Below are 27,375 nucleotides of genomic sequence, written 5' to 3'. Positions count from 1 at the left end.
CGGTTTGCCAGTATTTTATTGAAGATTTTTACATCTATGATCATCATGGATATTGACCTGAATTTTTTTTCTTGCTGAGTCTCTGACGGGTTTTGGTATCAGGATGATGTTGGTCTCATAAAACGATTTGGGAAGGATTCCCTCTTTTTGGATTGTTTGGAATAGTTTCAGCAGGAATGGTACCAGCTCCTCTTTGTATGTCATTGTTTATCCAGTCAACATTCAAGAGCCCATTGTTCAGTTTTCATGAAGCTGTGCGATTCTGAGTTAATTTCTGAGTTTTGAGTTCTAACTTGATTGCACTGTGGTCTGAGAGACTGTTATGATTTCCATTCTTTTGCATTTGCTGAGGAGTGATTTACTTCCAATTATGTGGTCAGTTTTAGAGTAGGTATGATGTGGTGCTGAGAAGAATGTATATTCTGTGCATTTGAGGTGGAGAGTTCTGTAAATGTCTATTACGTTTGCTTGGTCCAGGTCTGAGTTCAAGTCCTGGATATCCTTGTTAATCTTCTGTCTGGTTGATCTGTCTAATATTGACAATGGGGAGTTAAAGTCTCCACTATTATTGTGTAGGAGTCTAAGTCTCTTTGTAAGTCATTAAGAGCTTGCCGTATGTATCTGGGTGCTCCTGTATTGGGTTTTATATATTTAGGATGTTTAGCTCTTCTTGTTGCGTTGATCCTTTTACCATTATGTAATGGCCTTCTTTGTCTCTTTTGATCTTTGTTGCTTTAAAGTCTATTTTATCAGAGATGAGAATTGCAACCCCTGCTTTTTTTTGCTCTCCATTTGCTTGGTAAATCTTCCTCCATCCCTTTATTTTGAGCCTTTGTGTATCCTTGCATGTGAGATGGGTTTCCTGGATACAGCACACTGATGGGTTTTGGCTTTTTATCCAATTTGCCAGTCTGTTTCTTTTGATTGGTGCATTTGGCCCATTTACATTTAGGGTTAATATTGTTATGTGTGAATTTGATACTGCCATTTTGATGTTAGCTGGCTGTTTTGCCCCTTAATTGATGCAGTTTCTTCATTGTGTTGATGCTTTTTACTATTTGGTATGTTTTTGGAGTGGCTGGTACTGGTTGTTCCTTTCTATGTGTAGTGCCTCTTTCAGGAGCTCTTGTAAAGCAGGCCTGGTGGTGATGAAATCTCTGAGTATTTGCTTGTTCACAAAGGATTTTATTTTTCTTTCACTTATGAAGCTTAGTTTGGCTGGATATGAAAATCTGGGTTGAATGTTCTTTTCTTTAAGGATATTGAATATTGGCCCCCACTCTCCTCTGGCTTGTAGGGTTTCTGCTGAGAGATCTGCTGTGAGTCTGATGGACTTCCCTTTGTGGGTAACCTGACCTTTCTTTCTGGCTGCCCTTAGCATTTTCTCCTTCATTTCAACCCTGGTGAATCTGATGATTATGTGCCTTGTGGTTGCTCTTCTCGTGGAATATCTTTGTGGTGTTCTCTGTATTTCCTGGACTTGAATATTGGCCTGCCTTGCTAGGTTGGGGAAGTCTTCCTGGATAATATCCTGAATAGTATTTTCCAGCTTGGATTCTTTCTCTCCATCACATTCAGGTATACCTATCAAATGTAGATTAGGTCTTTTCGCATAGTACCATATTTCTTGGAGTCTTTGTTCATTCCTTTTTACCCTTTTTTTTCTAATCTTGCCTTTTCGTTTTATTTCATTGAGTTGATCTTCGACCTCTGATATCCTTTCTTCTGCTTGGTCAATTCTGCTGTCGAAACTTGTGTAAGCTTCATGAAGTTCTCATGTTGTGTTTTTCAGCTCCATCAATTCACTTATATTCCTCGCTAAGTTATTTATTCTTGTAAGCATTTCATCAAATCTTTTTTCAAGGTTCTTAGTTTCTTTTCATTGGGTTAGAACATGTTCACATGTTCTTTTAGCTCATAGAACTTTCTTATTACCCAGCTTCTGACACCCAATTCTGTCAATTCATCACACTCATTCTCCATCCAGCCTTTTTCCCTTGCTGGTGGAGTTGTGATCCCTTGTAGGAGGAGAGGCATTCTAGTTTCAGGTGTTTTCTTCTTTTTTGCACTGGTTTCTTCCCATCTTTGTGGATTTATACACCTGTCATCTTTGTAGTTGTTGACTTTCAAATTGGGTCTCTGAGTAGAAGTCCAGTTTGTTCATGACAAAGTTATTTCTTTCTGTTTCTTAGTTTTCCTTCTAATTGTCTGGCCCCTCTGCTGTAGGACTGCTGAGGTTCACTCCAGGCCCTACTTGCCTGGGGATCACCTGCAGCAGCTGAAGAACAGTAAGGGTTGCTACCAGTTTCTTCTTCTGCTATCTTTGTTCCAGAAGGATGCCCACCAGATGTCAATCTGAGCTCTCCTTTATGAGGTGACTCTTTAGATATATGGGGGTCAGGGAGCTGCTTGAGGAGACAGTCTGCCCTTTATAGGAGCTAAAGTGCTGAGCTTTGAGCTCTGTTGTTCATTCAGAGTTGCTGGGCAGGTACATTTAAGTCTGCTGCAGCAGAACTCATAAACCTTCCCCCACTTTTTTTTTTTCTCCAGGTGCTCTGTCCCAGGGAGTTAGAGCTTTATTTATGAGTTTCCATTGTGCTGCTGCCTTTTTTTCAGGACTGCCCTGCCCAGCGAGGAGGCAGCCTAGTCACTGTCTGCCTGCAGAGGCTTTGCTGAGCTGCTGTGGGCTCTGCCCAGCTGCCATGTGAACTTCCCTGAAGTCCTGTTTATATAGATATAATTAGAACTGCCTCAGCAATGGTGGCCCACCTCTATAATGGCAGACTCTCTCTGTAATGGCAGGCTGCCTTGGCAATGGTGGGCTGCCTCAGCAATGACAAACTACCCCCGTAGTGGTGGACTGCCTCGGTAATGGCAGACACCCATCTCCGACAGAGCTGGACCGTCTCTGGTTCAGCTGTGCTTGCTGTGAAACTCTCAATCCAGAGTGTTTCTTATTGCTGTTTTTTTATGGGGTTAGGTGATCACCTGGCTCCCTGCCTTAGAGCCTTTTCTTGTTTTAGTTGAACGGTTGACTGTCTCCCAGGTGTTCTAGTCGCCTGTTGAAAAGGCGCTGGGATCTGTGTGATTTCCCATGCGGTGACCCACTGCACTGGCTGAAACAGCAGCACTGAGATTCGTGGCGCTTTTTTGCCTGGAAATCTCCTGGCCTGGCTCCCTGTTTCAGTCCCCTTTTTAATCAGATCAATGAGTGACTCTACCTTCCCAAAGCTCCAATCGCCAGCTAAAACAGTGCCCGGACCCATGTATTTTTAATGGAGAATTGCCGTGCCATCCAAAAGAGCCATGCCGGCAAACAGCCACGCGGGCCAAATGTATTAAATAAAGATACATGCGCATATCTACATGTACACTGTCTTTTACCAATCAACTTGTTTATTATTCTTCCCGTATGACTCTGTCTTAATTTCTGTATGTTTATTAAGATCTCCTCTCCCCACTTATTTCTCTCATCCAGGAATATCTTAACTAATCTTAGGCTTAGTTTTTTTATATAAAATTTAGAATCATGCTGTCAAATCTTCTGAAAAACCACATAGTCCTTTGGATTGGCCTTGCACTGAATATGTAGACAATCTGCAGAGAATATCCTTATGGTATTAAGTCTTTGTATTTTTTTTTTGAGACAGGCTCTTATTGTATCACTCAGGCTAGAGTGCAGTGGCTGGATCACAGCTCAATGCAGCTTTGGCCTCCTGGTTTCAAGCAGTCCTGTCACCTCCACCTCCCTCAGCCAATTGTGTGCCACCAAGTCTGCTTAACTTTTCCTTTAACTTTTTTGTAAAGAAAGAATCTCACTATGTTCCCCAGGCTGGTCTTGAACTACTGGCCTCAATCCATCCTCCCACCTAGGCCTCCCAAAGTGCTGGGATTATAGGCATGAGCCACTGAACCTGACCAAGTCTTTCTACTCTTGAATGGTATAAATTCTCTCTGTTTATTTAGTTGTTCTTGAGTAATTATTAGGCCAAAATCACAGTGAAAGAAACCAGAAAGGTCAGTTGACTCCAAAAGCCAGGGGGTCAAGTGGCTTTCAATAAAGTTTTGTAATGATACATATAGGTATTGCATATCTTTTGCTTGATTTTTCTTGCTGCAAATTGCTTTAAATCCAATTCCTGGCTTGAGATTTTTTTTTTTTCAACTGCCCCATTGATATAACTCTGGTCTATGGATTTTATTGTCCTCAAGCTTGTGAATAGCAATTTTTCAGCAGCCTTTGGCTCCTTCTCCCCCTTTCCTTGCACAATCCCAAAGCAACTTTCCTTATATACCAATGAAGGTGTAAATGTGGACAAGTTGACTTCTGCTTCTTGTTTATGCTGAATATGCAGTCCTTTGGGGTCTTAGCTTTATGGTTACAGTCCCATTACTAAGACTGTCTATCTTGGGAAGGCCCTAGACTTTAACGTCTCTCTCATGGGCCCCACAAATCATCCAAGACTATATATTAATCTTGTCTCACTTTGTCTTGGCAGGCAAATGTCTTCAGGGCAGGTCTGGCTTTAGGGGTCAACTGACCTCTCTGGTTTCTGTCTCTCACTCTGGTTTTGGCATGATAATTTCTTATAGTGTGAGCTATTCAATGTTTTTATTACATTGTTTAAAAAAATTATTTACCATTTTAAATTCTTTTTAGTTGGACGATTAGCCCAAGTAACCTCTTCCACCATTATCTGAAAAAGAACCCTTGTGATGTTATACAATGATACACATTTTAATAAATGTAGGTTATCTTTATGTTGTGAGCTCTTTAGATTTTCTGATCAAAAATAGTCAAGTACAACTACAATGACTTTATCAAACATCACATAATTTTCTTTTCTTCTTGGCCTGTTTTTTAATTTAGTCACATGAACTTTTATATTTATGTCTATGGTAAACATTTATTCATAACTTATTTTACTTTTTTCATTTTTTAGTATATTTCACCTATATATTACAGAACACATAAGTATATATACATGACAGTATTAAAAAGCTTAGATATGCTTATATTATTTTAAAAATATAACATATACTAGGCAACAGGAAAAATCATTATCTTTGTGAGATGAGGCACTGAGAGAGTATTGGGCTTTCTTGTTGTCTCCTGAGTGACAGGCAAGTTGCCATGTCACAGCTCTAATCCCAGTTTCCTGAGTTCTGGTTCTGTTTTCTTACAGTGCTTCAACACTGTCTCTCCAGATGATTAGTGTTTGAAGGACAAGAATAAAAACAGAATTTTGGGATGACTTCTAAATGTTGTTATCAAAGACTGAAATTCCTGTTTCTTTTTATTTTATTTTATTTATTTTTTTTGAGAGGGAGTCACACTTTGTCACTCAGGCTGGAGTGCAGTGGTGGGATCTCGGCTCACTGCAACCTCCGCCTCCCAGGTTCAAGCAATTCTTCTGCCTCAGCCTCCTGAGTAGCTGGGACTAGATGCGCGGGCCACTGTGCTCGGCTGATATTTTTGGTAGAGACAGGGTTTCACTGTGTTAGCCAGGATGATCGTAATCTCCTGACCTGGTAATAAGCCAGCCTGGGCCTCCCAAAGTTCTGGGATTATAGGCCTGAGCCACCGAGCCCGACCAGAAATTCCTGTTCCTTTTAACAAGTAGAAACACAACTAAATTGTTGGCCCAAGGGTTTTTCTCTCACTTGCGGTGACTCTGCAATAAAAAATTGATGGAAGACTACCTTCTGACTCTGCCCAAATCCTGTTTGACACGAGATTTTCTTTTCAAGTTAAACACACACACACACACACACACACACACACACACACACACAAAGTATCAAATACAGTTTAAAAATACGTATTTCGTGTTTCATGTAATTTGATTTGTAGTTTAGAGTACTACTCTCGATGATCTAGGTGGGTTCCGGTTTCAAAGTTTTGGATTTTGCTTGATAGAGCTATAATGTTGAGATCTATATTTGATTTTTTGAGGGAAATGAATTAACTTGATAAGTACTGTTGTTATTTCTCAGGTCTTTGACATTTTGAATTCAGCTGAGTTAACCTGTCTGATGAGACACATTTTATTACCTAAAAATGTTATTGTTGAATGCATGGTTGCTACACATCACAACAGCAGGAATGCGAGCATTTGGCTGGGCTGTGGGCACACCAACAGAGGACAGCTCTCATTTCTAGATTTAAATACTGAAGAATACACTTCTGAGGTAAATCCGACTGCTTTTAAATCTTTCACAATTTAAAACATATACCAGTTAGAAAATTAATTAGGAAGAAATTAAATAAGAGCCAGTGTAGGAGTATTATTCACTTAGCTTTCTGTTAGAACAAGAGTATTCAAAGTGTGTTTTGCTTTAGAATCATAGCATATGTCTTATCTCAGGATCCCCAGAAACAGAGCCTGAGATGGGTTATCTTGCACAAGAGATTTAAGGAAAGAGATTCTTAGAGGGAAGTAAAGGAAACCAGAAAGGGCAGACGAAGAAGCTCAGCAGAAATGTGGTTTCTGAGGAGGTCTAACCTCAGTCTCTGCCACAAGGAGCTCTGGGTGTGAACAGCAGCACAGAATTTTCCCACTGCCAGGCAAGGGGGCCAGTCTTTTATTCTCACATATTGGTCAGTCATTGACTGCAATCTGCTGGGAGGTGGGGGTGATGTAACTTGCAAGGCATTTCTGGGCAAGCTGGCTCCTGTCATCCGAGGGCATTCTGTGGTGAGGAGCACAGCTGTGATCTATAGTAGCCAACACTCAGGGCAACCAGGGGATGGCATACCTGATGGATAAAGAAGATCTGGGCATGGCTCCCACAAGTGGATCAATACATTGTATTGGCAAATATAAGATAAATTTCTAGACTTAAAAAGAAACTAATATTTTGACTGTTGCCTTCAGATAAATAGTGTCTCAACATTAGTTCTGAGGTTTAACAGTCTTCTCATATGGGTTGAAAGAATGAGAATTGACACTGAAAAATAATTTTTAGTTTTAGTTTCAGATGTATTTTTAATAGGCAAAACTTGTTTGCCAATTAACTCATTTATTGTTGAAAATTAAATATAATTGGCATTGTTTTTAAAAGTAAATGCAAGAAAGCAAAAAGAGTTAAGTATGTTGATAACAGAACCTTTTATTCTGTACATGTTCTAGTTGCTTAAGCTTACATCAAACCCTTATAAGTATATTTTCTTTTCTTAACAGGAAGTTGCTGATAGCAGAATATTGTGCTTAGCCTTGGTGCATCTTCCTGTTGAAAAGGAAAGCTGGATTGTGTCTGGGACACAGTCTGGTACTCTCCTGGTCATCAATACTGAAGATGAGAAAAAGAGACATACCCTAGAAAAGATGACTGATTCTATCACTTGTTTGTATTGCAATTCCTTTTCCAAGCAAAGGTACGATAGTGAATTTGATCATTGGGAGAAATTGCAGACCTTTTAAATGACTCAATTGTGTGCAGAATTGTTATTGCATCAGGAAAGATCCTTCACTTTTAACCTGTTTTCATTGGTTTGCATATATTACAGGGAATTGTGGAAGGTCACAAAGATATTTGTTATTTCTCTGAATACAGATCTAGCGGACACTGTTATAAAATAAGTCAACTATTTTTTCAGGCCTAAAAGCCCTGCTCCTGGTATTACCTCAACTGTGACTCTTTACTTCTCCTCAGATCAATGCATCTTTGTAGGATCTCTTCAAGGATAAATTCTCATTCATTGATTCTTTGAATACATATATATATAGCCCATTGTGTGCCAGGCTTAAACAAACCAGTTATCTAACTACCAAATTGAGAAAATAAATAAATAAATGAATTAATAAATTCTTAATAGGTGAAAATCACTAGATCTCATCAGGTGTAGAGTTCTTGTCACAAAGAAATATATCTGCATAGCAAAATTTCAGGTGTGAGTCAGGCTGGTGTCTGTAATATTTGGGGCAGGATGATTTCCAGGAGGCATTAAGATTATACCCCATATACTTCTCTGGTTTAAGCTAGTATTGGAAAAAAAAAGTATTAGAAAAACGTGAAGCCTGTTTTTGGTATCTGAAATATCATCTCCCCCGGCAATTTGAGAGTTGAAATTATTTGAATATGGTCAAAGAAAACTTTCAGAAGATGGAATTGGGTAAAGAAGACTTTATTCAAGCTATCACAACAAGGAAGAGAGAGCAGATTGAACTAAATTCCACTGAAACAAAAGGCAGGAGAATTTTAAGCACAGGGGAGAGCAAATGGAAAAGTATTGGAGGACCTTGTTGAGGGGAAGTGAGTGGAGTTCTCACTGTGATTAGTCCATCTGTGTTTGCTAATTGTCACTTCTAGAAGGTAGGCTCCTATTCTCCCACTGGGAATTAGTGAAGCTATCTTTGCTGATGATTACAGTTCAAAGGGTTGGCTCTCAGGTCTTTGAGAAAGACATTTCTGGGGTATAGAACTGAAAAGAGTCTGGGAAAGGGGGCAGAGAAAGAATTTTTAATTGCAAATATTCTAAAGTAAATAAGAAAAGGGAGGTTAGGAATTCATCGTTGAGAAGAAATCTATCTAAAGTTTAGTAAAGCTGAGGACAACATTAAGGCCATTTTAATCAATGCACATGATCTTTTTGTAACACTTTCAACATTTTTCCTTTTAGCAAACAAAAAAATTTTCTTTTGGTTGGAACTGCTGATGGCAATATAGCAATTTTTGAAGATAAGACAGTTAAGGTAAATATTGAATGTATGCTACATCTAAATTTGTTTTAAGCCTTTGGTTTTATATATATATATATCTCATCCCCCTCTTTATGGGATTATAAACTCCATGAGAGCAAGAATCATAAATTGTACTTATATTTTTATTGCTTCAGAAAGTCTTGCAGACAGTAGATCCTCTGAAATACTTGCTGATTTACTGTATATTTTATAAGAATAAATGTTAAATAACATCTGGTTGATAACTTTAGGAATGGAAATAATTCAATTTGTATGTAACTGAGGCAAATAAGATAATTCCTTATAAATATACTATGGAAAAAACAAAATACTTAAGTTTTAAATATGGTTTAACATTAATTTTTTATTGATTATTGAAGAAATAATTTAATTTTCTGTTCTTCAGATTCTTATTTAGTCATTAAAGCATTATTCCTCTATCCATCTTCATCTTTTGTTCCATCTATTCACTCAACTTCCTACTCATTCATTCTCCAATTACCAAAAAGCTTATTATTTAATGAGAGGCAGGGAAGTAGAATATAATCCTTAGGTTATTTCTATTTAATTTTACATGAATGGAACAATAATATTTTGAATATGACTTAAAATTTTTCTTGATACATAATATTTATACATATTTATGGGGTACATGCTATATGCATAGAATGTGTAATGGTCAAGTTGGGGTATTTAGGATATTTATCATCTTGAGCATTGATTTCTATGTTCTGAGAACATTTCAAGTCTTCTAGTTATTTTGAAATGTTTTTAACTGTAGTCACTTTATTGTACTATTGGACATTAGAACTTATTCCTCCTATCTAAGTGTATGTTTGTATCCATTAACCAGCCTCTACTCATCCTCCCATTCTCCCACACACCCATATCCTTCCAAGCCTCTGGTAACTATCATTCTAGTCTCTACCTCCATGAGCAACTTTTTTAACTCCCACATGTGAATGAGTACACGTGATATTTGTCTTTCTGTGCTTGCCTTATTTCACTTAATATAATGACCTCCAGTTCCATCCATGTTGCTGTATATGACATGATTTCATTCCTTTTTATAGTCAAAGTATTCCATTATGTAAATACACACGTTTTCTTTATGCAGTCATTCATTAATGGGTGCTTAGTTTGACTCCAATTATTAGTATTTTGAATAGTGCTTCAATAAACATGGGGATATAGGAATCTCTTTGATATACCGATTTCCCTTTCTTTTAGATTAATATCAGTAGTGACATTGCTGGATTGTATGCTAGTTCTATTTTTAGTTTTTTTGAGAAATCATCATTTTGTTTTCTATAGTGGCTGTACTAATTTACATACCCACCAACAGCATATGAGCATTTCCCTTTTACCGCATCCTTGCCAGCATGTCATTTTTTGTCTTTTTTATAATAGCCATTTTAATTGGGCTAAAAAGATCTCATTGTGGTTTTCATTTGCATTTTTACTGATGATTAGTTAATGTTCAGCATGTTTTTCATATATCCGTTGGCCATTAGTATGTCTTCGTTTGGAAATGTCTATTTAGATCCTTTGACAACTTTTTGTTTTGTTTTGTTTGCTTTGTTTTAAGACAGGCTCTCACTCTGTCACCCTGGCTGGAGTGTAGTGGCATGATCATAGCTCACTGCAGCCTTCTGCACTCAAGTGACCCTCCAGCATTCGCTTTCCGACTAGCTAGAACTACAGGCATGTGCCACCATACCTGGCTATTTATTTTTATTTTTTTTGTAGAGATGGGGCCCCACTGTGTTGCTCACACTGATCTCAAACTGCTGGGCTCAAGCAGTCCTTCCACCTCAGCTTCTCAAAGTATTGGAATTACAGGCATGAGCGACTGCGCCTGGCACTTCACCTACTTTTCGGTGGAATTTTTTTTTCCTGTTGAGTTGCTTTTTTGAGTTTCTTGTGTATTCTGGATGAATAGTTTGCAAATATTTCCTCCCATTCACTGGATTGTTTCTATAGTGTTTATAGTTTCCTTTGTTGTGCAGAAACATTTTAGTTTATTACAGTCCTGTTTCTCTATTTTTGTTTTTATTTCCTGTGCTTTTGGGGTCTTAACCATAAAATCTTTGTCTAGACCAGTGTTCTGAAATGTTCCTCCTGTTTTCTTCTAATAGTTTCTGGTCTTACAGTTAAGTCTTTAATCCATCTTGAGTTAATTTTTGTAAATGGTGAGAGAGAAGGGTCCAATTTCATTCTTCTGCATACAGGTATCCAGCTTTTCCAGCACAATTTTTTGAAGGCAGTTTTCTTTTTCCCATGTATATATTTGATGACTTTGTTGAAAATCAGTTGGCTCTAAATATTTAGGTTTGTTTCTGGGTCCTCAATTCTACTCCATTGGTCTATTTATCTTTGTTTTTGCCAATAATGTGCTGTTTTGGTTATTCTAACCTTGTAATATATTTTCAAATCAGGTAGTGTGATGCCTCCAGCTTTATTCTTTTTGCTCAGAATTGTTTTGGCTATTTTGGCTCTTTTTAGTTCCATTCAAATTTTAGAATTTTTTTCTATTTCTGTGAGAAGTATCGTTGGATTTTTCATAGGAATATCACTTAATCTGTAGATTGCTTTGAGTAGTATGGTCATTTTAATCATATTAATTCTCCCAATCTGTGAGCATGGATATCTTTCCATTTGTTTGTGTCCTCTTCAATTTCTTTCATGTTTTGCAGGTTTTCTTGTAGAGATTGTTCATCATCTTGATTAAATTATTCCTAGGTATTTTCTTACTTTTTGTAGCTACTTTAAATGGGATTGCTTTCTTGATTTTTTTGTCTAGTTTTTTATTGCTGTATAGAAATGCTACTAATTTCTGTATGTTGGTTTTGAATCCTTTATTGTACTCATTTATCAGAACTACATTTCTTGATGGAATCTTTAGGTTTTTGAATTTTAATTTTAATATCTCTAATCATTTAAGATGGAAAGTAGTTTCTTGAAAGTACAGATTGTATAGTGTTTTATTCTGTGGGTACTCAATTTGCTCAGGATGTTTTCTTTTTTTTGGTAAAGCTTAAAGGAGCTGCTCCTTTGAAGATACTAAATATAGGAAATGTCAGCACTCCATTGATGTGTTTGAGTGAATCCACAAATTCAACAGAAAGAAATATAATGTGGGGAGGATGTGGCACAAAGATTTTCTCCTTTTCTAATGATTTTACCATTCAGAAATTCATTGAGACAAGGACAAATCAACTGTAAGTTATTTTTCTGTCTGTACAACTAATTTATCATTTTACTTATCTGTATTCCTTATAATCATTATTAATACTGTTGATAATTCATAAGGAAGATCTTTTCAAATGCATAATTTATTTTTCTGTCATCAAAATAAGCATTCATTATAAACAAATTTGAAAATTCCAGAAAGCAGAGTATTTTAAAAAAATCACTCAGCCTAATTACTTTTAGGGATAAAATATGTAAACCCATTGTAATCTTAGTAGTATTTATCAATCTAAAGTTTTTAGCAATTTTATTATCTGTTTCTCAATGTAGACATGAAATTGGAAGGCAGTTAACTCTGTATTTTACTAAATTCATGGACTTTACATATGCAATTTGGGATACTTTTCATGAAGTATTGATTTCAGGAAAGATAAGAATAAAGTTGTTTCTAGATTTGATAATTATATACATATCTACTCACAATCAAGTTAGTGATACCAGTTTCAAACAAGAATAAAATAAAATATTAATATAAACCTCCTCCAAATTTTTTTGTTTTTTCAGTTGTATTTTAATCAAATCTTTGTGGTTGATTCTTATTTATCACATTCCTCAGTGATAAGCAGTATAGGATGGTGGATAAGAGCATAAATCAGTTTAGATATTGCTTTGCCATCTATTGGTTTTGTGAAGTTGGACAATAACCTTTCAAATCTTCAGTTCTCTCTTACTGAGGATTGTAATATACTCTATCTCAAAGGGATGTTTGGAGGAGTAAATAAGAAAATTAATATATGGAGCTTAATTAATACAATGGCCAGCCCCTGGTAAGCTGTCAATAAACATTCGCTATTGTTATGATTATTATTAGCTTTGAGTCACAAATCCCTATCTTGTGGAATAGCCTAGTTTTCCAATATCTATCTAATTGCCCAAGATTGGCACTTGCGAATAATCTTTGACTCCTTTGTTTTTTGCTGCCTTTATCCACTTGACCCTTCTGTCTTTCAAATCTTTGCACTTGTCACTGTTCTCAGTGTTGCTACCATAGGCCAGACTGCCACCCATCATCTATGGCCGCATTAACAAGAGCATCCAGTTCTCACTCTCTGATTGTACGCTCTTCAACCTGTTTTCATCATTGCAGACAGAGGGAACTTTCTAAAGGTCAATCTGATGCGATTCTCCTGCTTAAAACCCTTCAGTGGTATCTGACTGTCCTTTATATGAAGTCCAAATTCCTTAAGATAGCCTACCAGGCCCTTTATATTTCAGTGGTTGCTTACCTGTCTAGAATCATATTTTCATCTTTTTTGCCATTTGTACTTACCCAAACTGAAATTGCCTCAGATCTCTAACACAGCCTATTACTTTTCAACCCCAGCCTTTGAATGTGGTCTTCTCTTTGCCTGGATGTTTCAGTCCAAACCCCTCTTGCTCTGAGTTAGGTGACTTTGTGCTTCCATTGCATCTATTGTTTCCCTTCACCATAGCTATTATATTTTTATAATTGTATTTTTAAAAGTAGTTTCTTAATACCGCTAAATCTACTGGTTTTCAACATTGGTTGTGCATTTAGAAACCACTAGGTAGCTGAAAATAATATGATACCTGGGCCCTACCTCAGAGAAATTAAATCAGACTAGTTAAGCCTGGGATGGGGATCAGACTTCCGTTTTTGTTTTTTCAGGTTTTCAGTGATTCTAAAGTATATTCAAGGTTAAGATATTCTGAAGATTGCAGGGTATTAGAAGTTCCCCTGAATGTGGATTTTATTTCTATCTTGTTTACGTAGACATCACGTTACTAATCAGTTTACTAGTATGTGGTTAATATTTGGATCAATTCATTCTCCTTCTGTAACACCCACTTTTTAAAAAATGAAGGTAAACATGTATTTCACTATTTTTATTTTTTTGTTTTCAACTTTGATTTTAGATTCCAGGGGTACATGTGCAGGTTTGTTTCAAAGGTATAGTGTGTGATGCTGAGGCTTGGAATACAATTGAACTCACAACCCAGGAAGTGAGCACAGTAATCGATAGGTAGTTTTTCAATCATTGCTCCTCTCTGTATAATTTCCACTTTAACCTAATTATACAAGCCAGAAAACCTTTAAAAAAAAATGGTCTCCAATTTATTTTTTTTATTTCATAGCACATTTTATGGGATCATGGATATCAATTAACCCCTTAAAATTCCATGTAAGATAACTGTCTTGCATGCTCTGCTCATGTACCCCAAAACCTATAATCCAATAAAAAATTAAAAAAAAAAAAAAAAAAAGTTCCATGTAAGATTTGGAGCACAGACACTTTACTAGAGAACATCCATAAAGATCAGGCTCTCAAAGATGTTCATCTCCCAGAAGAAATTGGAACCAAATTGCATGAACACCTAGATATAAATATTTGCTCTTTTCTGAGCAAGTATCTCCTGTTGCCTTGGTCTCCTCCTCACGAAAGATTTCACATCACTAATCAGGGGTTGCTTCATCATCAGTACCCTCATCGTCATCAATGCACACCGACAGAGGCATATTAGGTAATGAAAGATGACTGCCTTTGAAGCCAGAATACTCCACAGGACTTTTGGAGTTCTCGGTCTGCCACATGTTTATAGCCCTAGGTCGACAAGCATGATATTATTGCTGGGACCTTGAGCTAATTATTTACCATTTGTACATATTTAAAAACATTGAGATGGCCAGGTGCAGTGGCTCACCCTGTAATCCCAGCACTTTGGGCAGTCGAGGGGCGCAGATCACAAGCTCAGGATTTGGAGACCAGCCTGGCCAATATGATAATACACTGTCACTCCTAAAAATACAAAAATTAGCCAGGCATGGTGGCATGCACCTGTAGTCCCAGCTACTCAGGAGCCTGAAGCAGGAGAATCACTGGAACCTGAAAGGCAGAGATTGCAATAAGCAGAGATGATGCCACTGAACTCCAGCGGAGGCAGCAGAGTGTAGACTCCATCTAAAAAAAAAAACAAACAAATTGAGGCATATCATATTTTATGTGTTTTCATTAAGGATCAAACAAGAGAACACACAAAGGTATTTTACAAAATACGAAAATTCCATGCAAAACTTTGTTCTAATTGGAACTATTTTCTGTTAAATACAGCAAGTATCCAGGAAAGAATTATCTACAATGTAATGGCTGTCTGACAACTCATTATATTTTTATCTCCCCTTCCAGAAAAGAAAGAAAATGGGGAGGGAAAAAAAACTCACTACTGTAGGATGTACTAATGATTGTTAAATCCTTAAGGTGTTTTCATGTTATCTATCTGATAATAATTGCGATTTTGACTATTTTTACTTAGTCCTGGTTGTTCATTCATACTGTAATGCATTCTTCTATCACCCCACTTTAACAGACTGATTGGTATATCAGAGGTGCTTATTTGTGCAACTCTTTACTGGACGAGGGCTAGTAGAAAATATATTGTCCTCATCCTTATGAAATGACGCTCATAATATAGTGTGAGGGACGCGCTAATAAAGATGATGTTATATTTAATAAGGTCTATAATATAACGGTGACACAAGTGGGGAAAAGGGACCGGTTGGTCTATTTTGATAGGTCAGGGAAGAAATTCAGAGAAGCTGACATTTAAGTTAATCCTCCAAGGCAAGGTAGGAGTTTGCCTTGCTCATGTGGCTCATGGTAGCCAATCTGTTTGTGAAATATGTACAATGTCAGATGTCATAGGTTGAAAAAAGATATTTTAAGGTGTTTGTAATTTTTCTTTATGTTTAAAAGGGGAGAATGGCAAATATTGTAGTTTCTGTTTATATTTGGATGATGTGGATTCTTCTTTCCTATAACTTGGCTGGCTTACCTGCAAAGATAGCCCTTGCTTTAAAATTTGAAGACACTGCAACTAAATTTTATTTTAACATTTTATATTTCATAACTCTAGATGCAAAAAGCTAACAGTTTTCTGAGTATTTTCAACCATTTCTGAAATGGTTGAAAGATATTTTAAGGTGTTTGTAATTTTTCTTTATTTTTAAAAGGGGAAAATGGTGAATAATTTACTTTCTATTTATGTTTAGATGATGTGGATTCTTCCTTCCTATAACTTGGCTGGCTTAACTGCAAAGATATCCCTTATTTTAATATTTGAAGACACTGCAACTAAATTTTATTTCAACATTTTATATTTTATAACTCTAGGTGTAAAAGGCTCACTTAGTTTTCTGAGCATTTATGAAACAAAGTTTTGCAACAATATTAAAAAGTTACAGATAGTATAATATTTCCTTCAGAAATTTAGATACAGTATAAAATTCTGCAAAGAGCCACATAGAATTGGAACTAGTAAAACTAAGACCAAAGTAAACATTGGTTATAATCTTTATTATCAAGAAAAATTAATATAAAGTAACCCGAAGTAAGTAAAGTACCAAAGCATGTTATATTCAATTCAGAATGGTTTTAGTTTTCAAAATAGTGTTAATTTTTTACATGAATTAAGAACTAATATAAGGTTGTATTATATGTATAAATTCTAAGAAGAAAACAAATAGCGATGACATTCTGTGTTTTTCTCTGTAGATTTTCTTATGCAGCTTTCAGTGATTCCAACATCATAGCAATAGTGGTGGACACGGCTCTCTATGTTGCTAAGAAAAACAGCCCTGTCGTGGAAGTGTGGGATAAGAAAACTGAAAAACTCTGCGAACTAATAGACTGTGTGCACTTTTTACGGTAAATTCCTCCGTTTTTTATTTTCTTCTGTAAGAGTTGTTGCACTTTATGTGTCACAGAGGAAGGATTTTTCTTCCTTTCTGTCTCTAATAGAAAATATTTTAAGATGCAGGAAAAAAAAGTTTAATGCTTCTCAGCACCATCTTTTCATATCAGGAAAATTTCATTTTGGGAAAATAAAAGGATAAGAGCATAAAATGCATAGTTTTTTCATGGTATTCTAAAGAATGTTCTTGAGTGAAAAATAGTACATTATTGAAAATGAGTATACTGGAGTCTCTGCTGACTGTTGAATGTAGTAGTGTCACAGTGTCAAATATACTATTTATAATTAAATTATGGACCCCAGAATTTTCTGCTCTAAAGAAAAAACTAACAAAATAATAGACGAAATGTGGGGAATGCACTGGACTGTCCAATCCATTAACTGAGGAGTGGGGATCAGGATCCCAGAATGAGAGCATGATGCTTAGTCTGATGCAGCCTGTGAGTGACAAGTTTATAGCAAGCACAGTCTTTCTGTGCTGGTGCTGAGAAACAAGACCATTGCCAAGCTTATTTGCTAGCCAGTTTATGTGTTTACTTTGTTTTGATTTTACCATATAGATTTATGATCCTCTAGAGAACATTTTAGATTGTACTCTGTATCTGTAAAAGAGACTTCAAAGTTTTCTTTCTTAGATTCATCTGACAGTTTTTCTCCATGTTGTGAGAAGGGCTCACAGTTTATCTTCAGAAGGGCCAGCGGGTCTCCTTGGTAAAGGGTCCCTTACTTCCTGAAGTACCAAAATGATTAGGATTCTTTTATTTCTGAACACTTCATTTTTGTTGTGAATTAGACTATTCTGTGGTTCTGGGAAAAAATCCAGTGGTTTGTGTTGATGCCTTTTACATGTGAATGACTACAATTTTATGTTCCTTTGTTAACATTGAGACTTCATGTAAAGCTTTTGAATCTAAGCTTTTTTTTTGTTTATACTGAGTACATGTATGGTATTTTTACTGAATTAGATAGCTTTGGTATTTATAAAAATTATATCCATCTTCTTTATTTCATAATTTCTTGAAAATGAAGGGCTGTTGTTATCTTTGATAATTTATGCTTCAAGTAAAGAAATATGGCTCTTTGGCATTCTGTGTTTAGCAAAATTTGCTTTGTATAATTTTAATCATGCATAATGTGTAGTGTCATGTTTTCACAAATTAAAATGTTATTTACGTTATATGTAAATTGCATTTTATCTCTTATTTGGTGGTAAAATTATTAATGTTTACTTTCTTTTGGTTCTAGGGAGTTAATGGTAAAAGTAAACAAGGAATCAAAACACAAAATGTCTTATTCTGGGAGGGTGAAAACTCTCTGCCTTCAGAAGAACACTGCTCTCTGGATAGGAACTGGAGGAGGCCATATTTTACTCCTGGATCTTTCAACTCGTCGAGTTATACGTATAATTTACAACTTTTGTGATTCAGTCAGAGTCATGATGACAGCACAGCTAGGCAAGTTTCTTTCCTTTAGATATTTTTCATATTCTCTAAGTCTTATAAGGTATGCCTTTATTTTATGTTTATGTTTCCTCTATAATTTCCAATGTCATTTGGATGGTCTTAGAGGTTCACACAATGAAACATAAGACTGGTGTTAAGTGTGAATAGGGTCATTAAAGAAATGGAGGGAGTAAATGCTCTCAGTCCCACAAGAGAAGTAGATTACTGCAGCTGAACCCTCAGTTTGGGTCTTTCATGCTTTTTTCCTTTGTACCTAAGGCAAAAATGGGAACTACATAGTGTTGAATATATTTCACTTTTTTGAGCAAGGAAAATAAAGCAAATGTTTATTTTAATTATAGTCTAGTCTCCACCCTTGTTAAAGAATCTCACTGGCTTTTCATTCTATAACCAGTCTATATTCTTGCAGTAATATATGCTGAACAGCACAATCTACAAATGTTGACAAATCACATTTTACTCAAACTTTATCTCTTGCTTCTTTTTCTATTTAAATATGATGAAATCATGATTGCACATGAAATAAATTTTCTGCATAAATATATTTTTGTCTTCCTTTGATGATTTAGAAAATAATAATAGCATAATAGTATATGTATGTAAAGTTTACAAAAATAACACTATGGGGCTTAATTTCTGAAGTAAAACTAGAATCTATGCAACTTTAGCAAATAATTAATGAAAGTTTTGAGCATGGTGAAGAAAATAGATTTATTGCAAGTATGTGAAGAAGAACATGTGTTTCTGTAGCACCATCACCTATTTTTCATTTATAGACATTAGAGTTGCACAGAAGGAGTTAGAATTAGATGCTCTTAATGATTGTGAACTATCAAGATACATGTCCACACAAGCAGAGTAGTAGGTCTCTGATGGGTTGTCATCCTAGTCTTATTCTACCAAGGTTGTTGCATTCTCTAGTTAAATTGTATGTACTTTGGGACCCAAATAGCTTGCTTATAACTGAAGTTATAGTGGAATTTCAATGGGTTTTGGCTTGACTGTAAAATAAAGATCAATTTGAACATATCCTACAAGGTGCTCCATGAGCTGGTTTCACTGTACCTCTCCAGCTTCCGTCATTTACCACATTCCTACCAGATCTTTCTTCTCTAGATGAACATCCAGTTCTTAGTAATTACTGTGCTTTATTTTGCCTCAGGGATTTGCACATGCTATTTATTTCTTCATCTAGTTAACTTAGTTTCTTTTTATGCTTAGTTAACTCATACACTTTGAAATGTTAGCTCCTGTGTTAAAACTCTGAGAAGCTAACACTGATTAGATCAAAGTTCCCACTTTGGGCTCTCATAACACCTTTCTTGCATAGCTTTGATCATAGTCATTTTTTTTTTTCATTAAATGCTGGTCTCTTCACTAGTATATAAACTCCAAGAAGCTTGGGTCAGTGTGTTTTTTTTTTTTTTTTACCCCTTTATTCCCAGGACCTAGCCTAGGGCCTACATAGAAGACTTCTGATGCAAATTTGTTGAATAAATTAATGAATGATTTGAGAAGAAAATATGATATTGTGACAGTATTAGTATATTCATCCATCATGTCTATCTAAATATTCATACTCGTACCTTACCATATCCAAAGAACTTTTACACATATTACCTCATTTAACATTGTAACTTTGAGGAGGATAATGTATAAATATTAAGCCTATTTTACTGAAAGTTTCAGCTGTTTTCTCAGACTTACATAATTAAAAATTGCAGTAAGGATTGGATCACAGATTTTGTTATTTTTTAAAAATACTGGTCTTTAGCCAATATAATTAAAGGGTAACCTAGAAAATAGAATTGTGATTTCAGTTCCAAGGTATTTGTGTCTTAACCTATGAAAAACTTTACTTTTTTTAGGCCATTTTAATATATAGTTTTAACAGAAAACTTCTATATTTTGTTTTTGTAAAGGAAGCCTTAAAAATGTCATGCTGGTTTTGGGCTACAACTGGAAAAGTACTGAAGGTACACAACACCAGAAAGGTAACATTTAAATCAATAGGATGCTGTAATCCAAACAGTGCAGTGACATGAATGATGGTAACATATTATGTGTTTTATAAATTTGTAAAAAAAATTACATATGGTATAATCAGCAATTTTAATTGGTAGTTTCTTTATAGTATAAAGAACTTAGACATAAATTTTCAAAATTACAAGTGATATGAAGTACTAAATATTTATATTTTCAGATGAAGTAGAGGTGTCAATCACTATAAATTGAAAACTAGCTCAACCTTAATCTAAATGTGAATAATTTTTTAAAACTTACCTGTATCTACATAATGTTTAATTTTGAACAGTGTTGAAAAGCTTTTATTTCTTTTAGAATATGAAATGTTAATTTATCAATGTCCAGACTCTTCTTAAAATTTAGTTTATATAATGTATTATAAAAATGGAAAGTATAGTTTTTTTATAAATGGTAATAATTTAGTACATTAGTTATAGCTGTATTTATAGATACATTTATCTAAGTCAACTAAATATGCATGGGCCAAACTGAAATAAAATAAGAATATTTTATGGTGGATCTTTGAAACACGATTTCATTTTTTTCATTTTGTAGAGACACAATCTTGCCTGACTGTTTGGGACATCAATCTTCCACATGAAGTGCAAAATTTAGAAAAACACATTGAAGTGAGAAAAGAATTAGCTGAAAAAATGAGAGGAACATCTGCTGAATAAGAGAGAAATGGGAATTGCCTTTGGATAGAAAATTATTCTCTTCTCTTGTAAATATTTATTTAAAAAGTGTTCACCTAAAAGCATACTTACATTTTTGAAATAGTTCATATGTATATGAAGGAATGTTATATTTTTAATTTAATTTAAATATGTGTAAAAATACCAGTAAACGTATATTTTAAAGAACTATTTAAAACAGTATTATATTTCTTATAAATTAGTTACTTTTGTGCATTAATTAATGAAAATAAATCTATGAAGTACATAATTTCAGTACTCATACTAAAATTTATAAGGCAGATAATATTTTGTTTTGTTTTCTGTAATGAAGGGAAACTATTTTAAATTGTGTCATTAAGTCAGGACTACTGCTTGTTGATTTTTCTAGAAATTCTGCAAGATAGAATGAAAATATGAAGACAATTTCCCATGTAATATATTCCCTCTTAGATTGCTTTGAAATGCACTATCACATATACTTGTAAATATTTAAATGAATTTGCACTAATAAAGTCCTTGGTCTGCGAATTCTCTTTGTTGCAAACAGTGCATCTTACACAACTTCACTCAATCCAAAAGAAAACTCCATTAAAAGTAGTGATGAAAAAGCATGACATACTGTCAGAGTAAACGCTGTGTCTTTCCTGGATGTGATAGAGTTGTTTTTCAACTCTATCTTTGAATGTGGATACCTTGAATTTTGTATAATTTGTGTAAATACAGTGTTCAGTCCTTCAAGTGATATTTTTATTTTTTATACATATCACTAGCTAATTGTTTCCTAATCTGCTTGATTCTAATGCTTATATTAATCTTTTTCCTAAATTTATGATGCTGCAGATCCTACATCATTCAAATAGAAACCTTCTTTTTTTCAGAATTATGGAATTCTACAGCTTCTACCAAAACCACAAGGACAAATATCTAACACTCTTTAGTCTGCTCAAGGAGAAAGGAGCTTTAGTTATGACAGATAAAAATATCTGCCACCCTAGGTTTCCAAATTATACTTAAATTGTTTACATAGCTTACCCAGTAGGAGTATCAGGGACAAATACCTATGTATAATTTGAGGTCATTTCTGCTTTAGGAAAAGTACTTTTGGTAAATTCTTTGCCACTGACCATTATTTCAGACAATTCCCTGTGATGGGACAAGTAGTCTGTTTAATGTTCTCAGAACTTACCTTATTTTACTATATGAAAACCTTAAATTTATTTATATTAAGGGTAATCAAATTCTTAACCATGAAAGATTTTCTGTTTTAAAGGAATCTATGCTTTAAGTTGTTATGTAATTAACAAAATAATTCGTATATAATAGAGCTCTTTGCTTCCAGTGTTATCTCTTTTATTGTTACTTTGTATGTATTTGCATTTTTTTACCAAAGACAAATGCAAAAACAAAAATGAATACTGTATATAAATGGAATATTAATAAACTTTTTAAAAGCATGTTTATGAATGTTTAAACTTTGTGATAGTGTTTTACTTTTCACATATAGGCATGTTATCCAGCTCATAGGAAACTTTGTTTTAATTTATATTTGTAATTTGTGATTTTTGTGTAATTTGTTTATGTAATAATATGTAAAGACCAGTAGAAATGTGATTTACTGTAATGAGGGTCCAGTGGATAAAATAATTGCAAGCTGATTCTCTCATGTTGGCCCTGTTTTGATTTCCTAGTATGTTATGTAACACAGATGAGATTGTACGTCAGAGTAATAAGGCAACCACTGATAGAAGCTACATGCAGGCAAAAGAGTATTCTCTGATCATAAGCTTAGTTTGGATGGATCCTTGCTGCAGTCACTAAATTCATAAATCTGTACCAGTGTTGAATCAGGAACTCTTTGCCACAGCAGATCAATAAAAAATTTCTGCTTTGGCTGGGTGCGGTGGCCTGCCTGTAATCCAGCACTTTGGGAGGCTGAAGTGGGTGGATCATGAGGTCAAGAGTTTGAGACCATCCTGGTCAACATGGTGAAATCTCGTCTCTACTTTTATTTTATTTTATTTTATTTTATTTTATTTTATTTTTTGAGACGGAGTTTTGGTCTTGTTACCCAGCTTTGACACTTATAGTCCCAGCTACTTGGGAGGCTGAGGTAGGAGAATCACTTGAACCCGGGAAGCAGAGGTTGCAGTGTGCCAAGATGGCACCACTGCATTCCAGCCTGGTGATAGAATGAGACTCACGTCAAAAAAAAAAAAAAAAAAAAAAAAAAACTGCTTTGGCTGAAATAACTGCTTTTAGGAAAAGAAAGTGTATACATTTAATAATATAACTTGGGATGTGGACTTCTTTGATGAGACTATGCAATTCACGGTAGACAAAGTATGCATAAAAGAAACTTAAAATAACTTGTACATTCAAATGGAGCACACTCTTTAATAATGTCGTTTTAAGGGCTCTGCATTTATTCCATGAATGCTGCCTTTATTGTTCAGTTTTTTTTAATTACCTGCATTCACTTTAAAAAACAGAAAAAAGAGAAACAGTTGCAAAAGAAAGCAGTCAGAAAGAATATACATAGAATTGAAAAACGACCTTGCTCTAAATTCTAGATTTGGCATTTACTAACTTAGTCATGTGAACTGGAATCAGTTGCACAAATGGCCAGAGAACCAGTTTTTTTCTGTAAAATGGCTAGAGTAGTACACCCACCTTCTAGACGGGTGAGTGTAAGTTAAGAAATTGTACAGTTAATTCCAAGGCAAGTTGCACACAACCACCACTTTATGAGGAAATTCATATTAGACATCAGTGTCACTAAAAATGCATTTCTCTAATAAAGCACGCATTACTATGTGTTTTGTATCTTTGGAAGTTGCTCCTGGAAATCACTAAAAATAAATTCAAGGTTCCAAGGGTTTTAATCTAATTTGCCAAGCAATTAATTTAAAGCCTGAAAAGAAACTACTATCAAGATATTGACTCATTACATTATGTTTTTATGCTTTTAGTGAAAGCCATGGCCAGATGCAGCTGGAAAAATGATCTCTGCCCTCCACCATGTGCTTATCATTGCCTTCTCATGTGTTTTCATTGTCAGTTACTGATCTACTTTTCTACTTTTAGACTACACGGGTCTAAATTTCATCTCAGCCTGTAACATCAGGAGCATTTTGTAGTAGGAAACCAAAGTGGTAGTTGCAAAGATATATCCGGATTTTTAGGTCAGTATTTACTACAATAAACACATTAAACTCATCTCTATTAATAGTATTAACTACAGGCATGCTTCACTTGCTAGTATGAAGAGGAGTGCGATTGATAATATCTATGATTTTTCTTTAAGCAATTCACTCTAGCGAATTGCCTAAAGCTGTTGATTTCTGGATAGTACACATCATCCCTTCTAAGTGGGGTAATGTTTTGTGCAACAAGAAGGAGGGTGAGTTTTCTCTGACTCTCTCTTGATTATGCGGGGTGAGGTGGGAGAAGAGAGCAACCCTGAGGTTGAAGATCACTGGATGACAATTCTTCTGCTTTAGTGCAGAATTATCGTTTTTCATGTAACTTACACACATTACCAACAACCTCTACTTCCTCTGTGCTCCTTCCTCCCCCACCTCTAATATAGGATTTTGCTATTTATCCATTTCCTGTCCACTGTGTCTGAATAACATTACTAACTAGTACAATGCATGTGACACATAATTATATATGAGAATTAAATTTAACATTAAAAACCACCTATATGTTTCTGATAATTTTAGACAGTTCTTTATTCTTAGAGTGGAAAATTATAAAATAAATGAGATCATTTCGGCTTTATGTGTCTTTGTGCTTAGGTAAAGCTGGGAGTATCTTTGGCTCTCAATAAACTATGTATTTAGCAAGAAGGGTTTTATTTAAAAGATAAATATAAATTTTTGCAACATACAATAAAATTCATTAATGTATGTTTATTTCAAAAGTAAACATAAATGGTAGCAATATGTTGTAATACCATAAGCTAAATATTATATTAAGCTTAAGTAAATTCAATCACCTCTTCACTAAATGTTCTCAATTATTTTATACACTTTGGTCTTCCATAAAGATAATTAGTATGTGTCAATTACTGAGAAATAAACTGTCCTTTATTCACGGGCTACTGACATTTTGCATTTTACCTATTCCATTTGGATTATTAACATTACTTTAAAGAAAATGATTTTCCAGGTGTTATTTTCTAAATGTCATCATATAAACTAAGGCATAAATTATTTAATTGCTCTCTAAGATAACTTTTATGCTTTCAAGGTAATGTAAACAGGAAGAAGGAAAACACATAATTTGAAACATTGACTGAAGGAGATATTCATAGCATAAGTATAAATTATGGAAAATGAGAAGAAATATTCAGCCTAAATCTTTAATCACTAATTGGAATCCTGTGTATCAAGACCTGGTGAAAAAAAAAGTCTCCCTTGCAAATCTACACAAGCAGAAAAATTCATCTTTTTTTTTCATTTTGTGTGTCAGAATCAAAGACATCATAGGTGTTAGGGACGTGGGCCCTGGGCTGTTGAGCCTGGCTTCCTCTCTCAGTTATGCTGCTTTGTTGCTCAATCTGTCTTTGTATCAATGTCCTCATATGCAAAACGATATAAAAATACTACCACAGACAGTTGTTGTGAGGAGCATTTTCTTCTCAGATTGCCTTTATCCCCAAGTCTAAAAAGACTTTTAGGTGCTTTACGTTTGTTGACAAGCAAAAGGAGAGGTAGGTGGAGCCGATATTCTGGTGATTATTCATTCAGCTTAGTTACTTCAGTGAAAGATTAAGATATCTGGATTATAAAGCATGAATATCGGTGACCAGGAAAGCGGGTAACTTGGCATCCTTTCAAACTCATACTTTGTGTTCAGCATTTGTTTAGTGGGACCTGGGAGAAACTGACATTGTGTTAATAAAAATAACATGAAAACAAATTGACTTCGGTTTCATTTCCAGTAACAAGGTAATGATTTGGAGAAGTCCACCTAAAAAGGTTAGCTTAAAAGGAATGGAAGCTTAAAATGAACATCTAAAATCACCAAAGATCTGATGAGATGGTATGGAACTATCAGGCCAAAAGTGGAGATCGGAACACAGACATGCAAGCAGAGCACCAAAGCTGTGTTTTCTCATGAACATTTGCATAACCTAGTGAATCTGACCTTTAGTTTCCCCAGCCTTGAAAGGTCAGGATCAAATACATGGTTATTTCCATTAGGCTGGGTCGCCAAAAGGATACAAGTCAGTGTGAGAACCAGAAGTAAAACTGTCCACCTTCTACTCACTGGCAAGACCCTGAGAAGCCTCATAAGCAATGCTTCCTGGAGTTCCCCAAATTCACATCATCTCGATTATTTTTCATAATAATTACTCAAGTTTTTAACTAAATGAAAGTTTCAGACAGAGAAGACCTCGAGCAAGGAAATTTATCAGGGTAAAGAAGAGTGTTACGTAATGATAGAACTGTCTTTATACCCAGGTAGACCAGTTGTTGGATGCCTGAAGAAGGCAGAGTGATCTTGGGCATGGCCACATTTTCAGCAGAGGTATTTCTAGGAGAGGGCTGTAAGATAATTTGACACTCTTTCCTGCAGCAAGGGAAAATGTGTCCCTTCAGGTCCGGGTGGCATTGAGCAGTATTTATGAAACAAAACTCATTTACTAAATTAATAAATACATATGCAAATAATTACCTTGAAGGCATTTGTTGTTTCTAGTGAAACTGGGATGAGGCATCAAAGGACTTAAGGAATATATAGAATAGAAGACATAAAACATAGAGATACTAATTGCGGATGGACTCTTCAGTAAAAGCTGAAACCCAAAATAACCACAGTCATGTGCTGCATAATGTTTTGGTCTATGATGCATTTACAATGGTGGTCCCGTAAAATTATAATGGAGACGAAAACTTCCTGTCCCCTAGTGACATAACATTGTAGCACAATGCGTAACTCGTGCGTGTGGTGACGCTGGCATAAACAAACCTACTGTACTGCCAGTTGTATTGAAGTTTAGCACACAGAATTATGTGTATTACCTAAGACTTGACAATAAACATGATATTACTGGTTAGTATATTTACTACACTATACTTTTAATTATTATTTTAGATGTACTCTTTCTCTTTTTTTTTTTTTTTTTTTTTGAGACAGGTTCTCAATCTGTTGCCCAGGCTGGAGTGCAATGGTGCGATCTCAGCTCACTGTAACCTCGACCTTCCAGGTCTAAGGGATTCTCCTGCCTTAGCCTCCAAGTAGCTGGGATTACAAGTGTGCATCACCACGTCCAGCTAATTTTTGTATTTTTAGTGGAGATTGGTTTTATTTTGTTGGTTGGGCTGGTCTCAGACTTCTGATTTCAAGTGATTCGCCTGCCTCAGCCTCCCAACGTGCTGAGATGGCAGGCATGAGCCACCACATGGCACCTGGCCTATTTTAGAGTGTACTCCACATATGTGTGTGTGTGTATGTGAGTGTACATGTGTGTGTATAGATATAGATATATGTTTATATATAATATATAACAAATATGTTATAACACTTAACTTTATATATAATATATATTATATA

The 27,375-nt window shown here is 35.2% G+C and overlaps 1 protein-coding gene across 18 annotated transcripts in view; it reads left to right on the top strand.

Moving 5' to 3' along the window:
- The window catches only part of LRRK2 (leucine rich repeat kinase 2), a 152,957-nt gene extending 130,674 nt beyond the window's left edge, over positions 1 to 22,283 (top strand). For 12 of the 18 annotated variants that reach the window (XM_078338018.1, XM_078338022.1, XM_035255810.3 and 9 more), the window contains 8 exons: positions 5,998 to 6,192; positions 7,185 to 7,378; positions 8,624 to 8,696; positions 11,721 to 11,905; positions 16,448 to 16,600; positions 17,892 to 18,100; positions 20,032 to 20,103; positions 20,690 to 22,283. In XM_078338018.1, the coding sequence (XP_078194144.1) occupies positions 5,998 to 6,192; positions 7,185 to 7,378; positions 8,624 to 8,696; positions 11,721 to 11,905; positions 16,448 to 16,600; positions 17,892 to 18,100; positions 20,032 to 20,103; positions 20,690 to 20,811 (1,203 nt within the window). In that variant the 3' untranslated portion in view covers positions 20,812 to 22,283. The remainder of the gene's footprint in view (positions 1 to 5,997; positions 6,193 to 7,184; positions 7,379 to 8,623; positions 8,697 to 11,720; positions 11,906 to 16,447; positions 16,601 to 17,891; positions 18,101 to 20,031; positions 20,104 to 20,689) is intronic. The other 6 variants (XM_078338015.1, XM_078338024.1, XM_078338013.1 and 3 more) reach the window with 1 other exon arrangement.
- The last annotated feature ends 5,092 nt before the right edge of the window (positions 22,284 to 27,375 follow it).

Source organism: Callithrix jacchus, chromosome 9 (assembly GCF_049354715.1).
Source record: "Callithrix jacchus isolate 240 chromosome 9, calJac240_pri, whole genome shotgun sequence".
NCBI lineage: Eukaryota > Metazoa > Chordata > Mammalia > Primates > Cebidae > Callithrix > Callithrix jacchus.
Note: the sequence above shows the minus strand (reverse complement) of the source record. Positions and strands in the feature narration are given on the sequence as shown.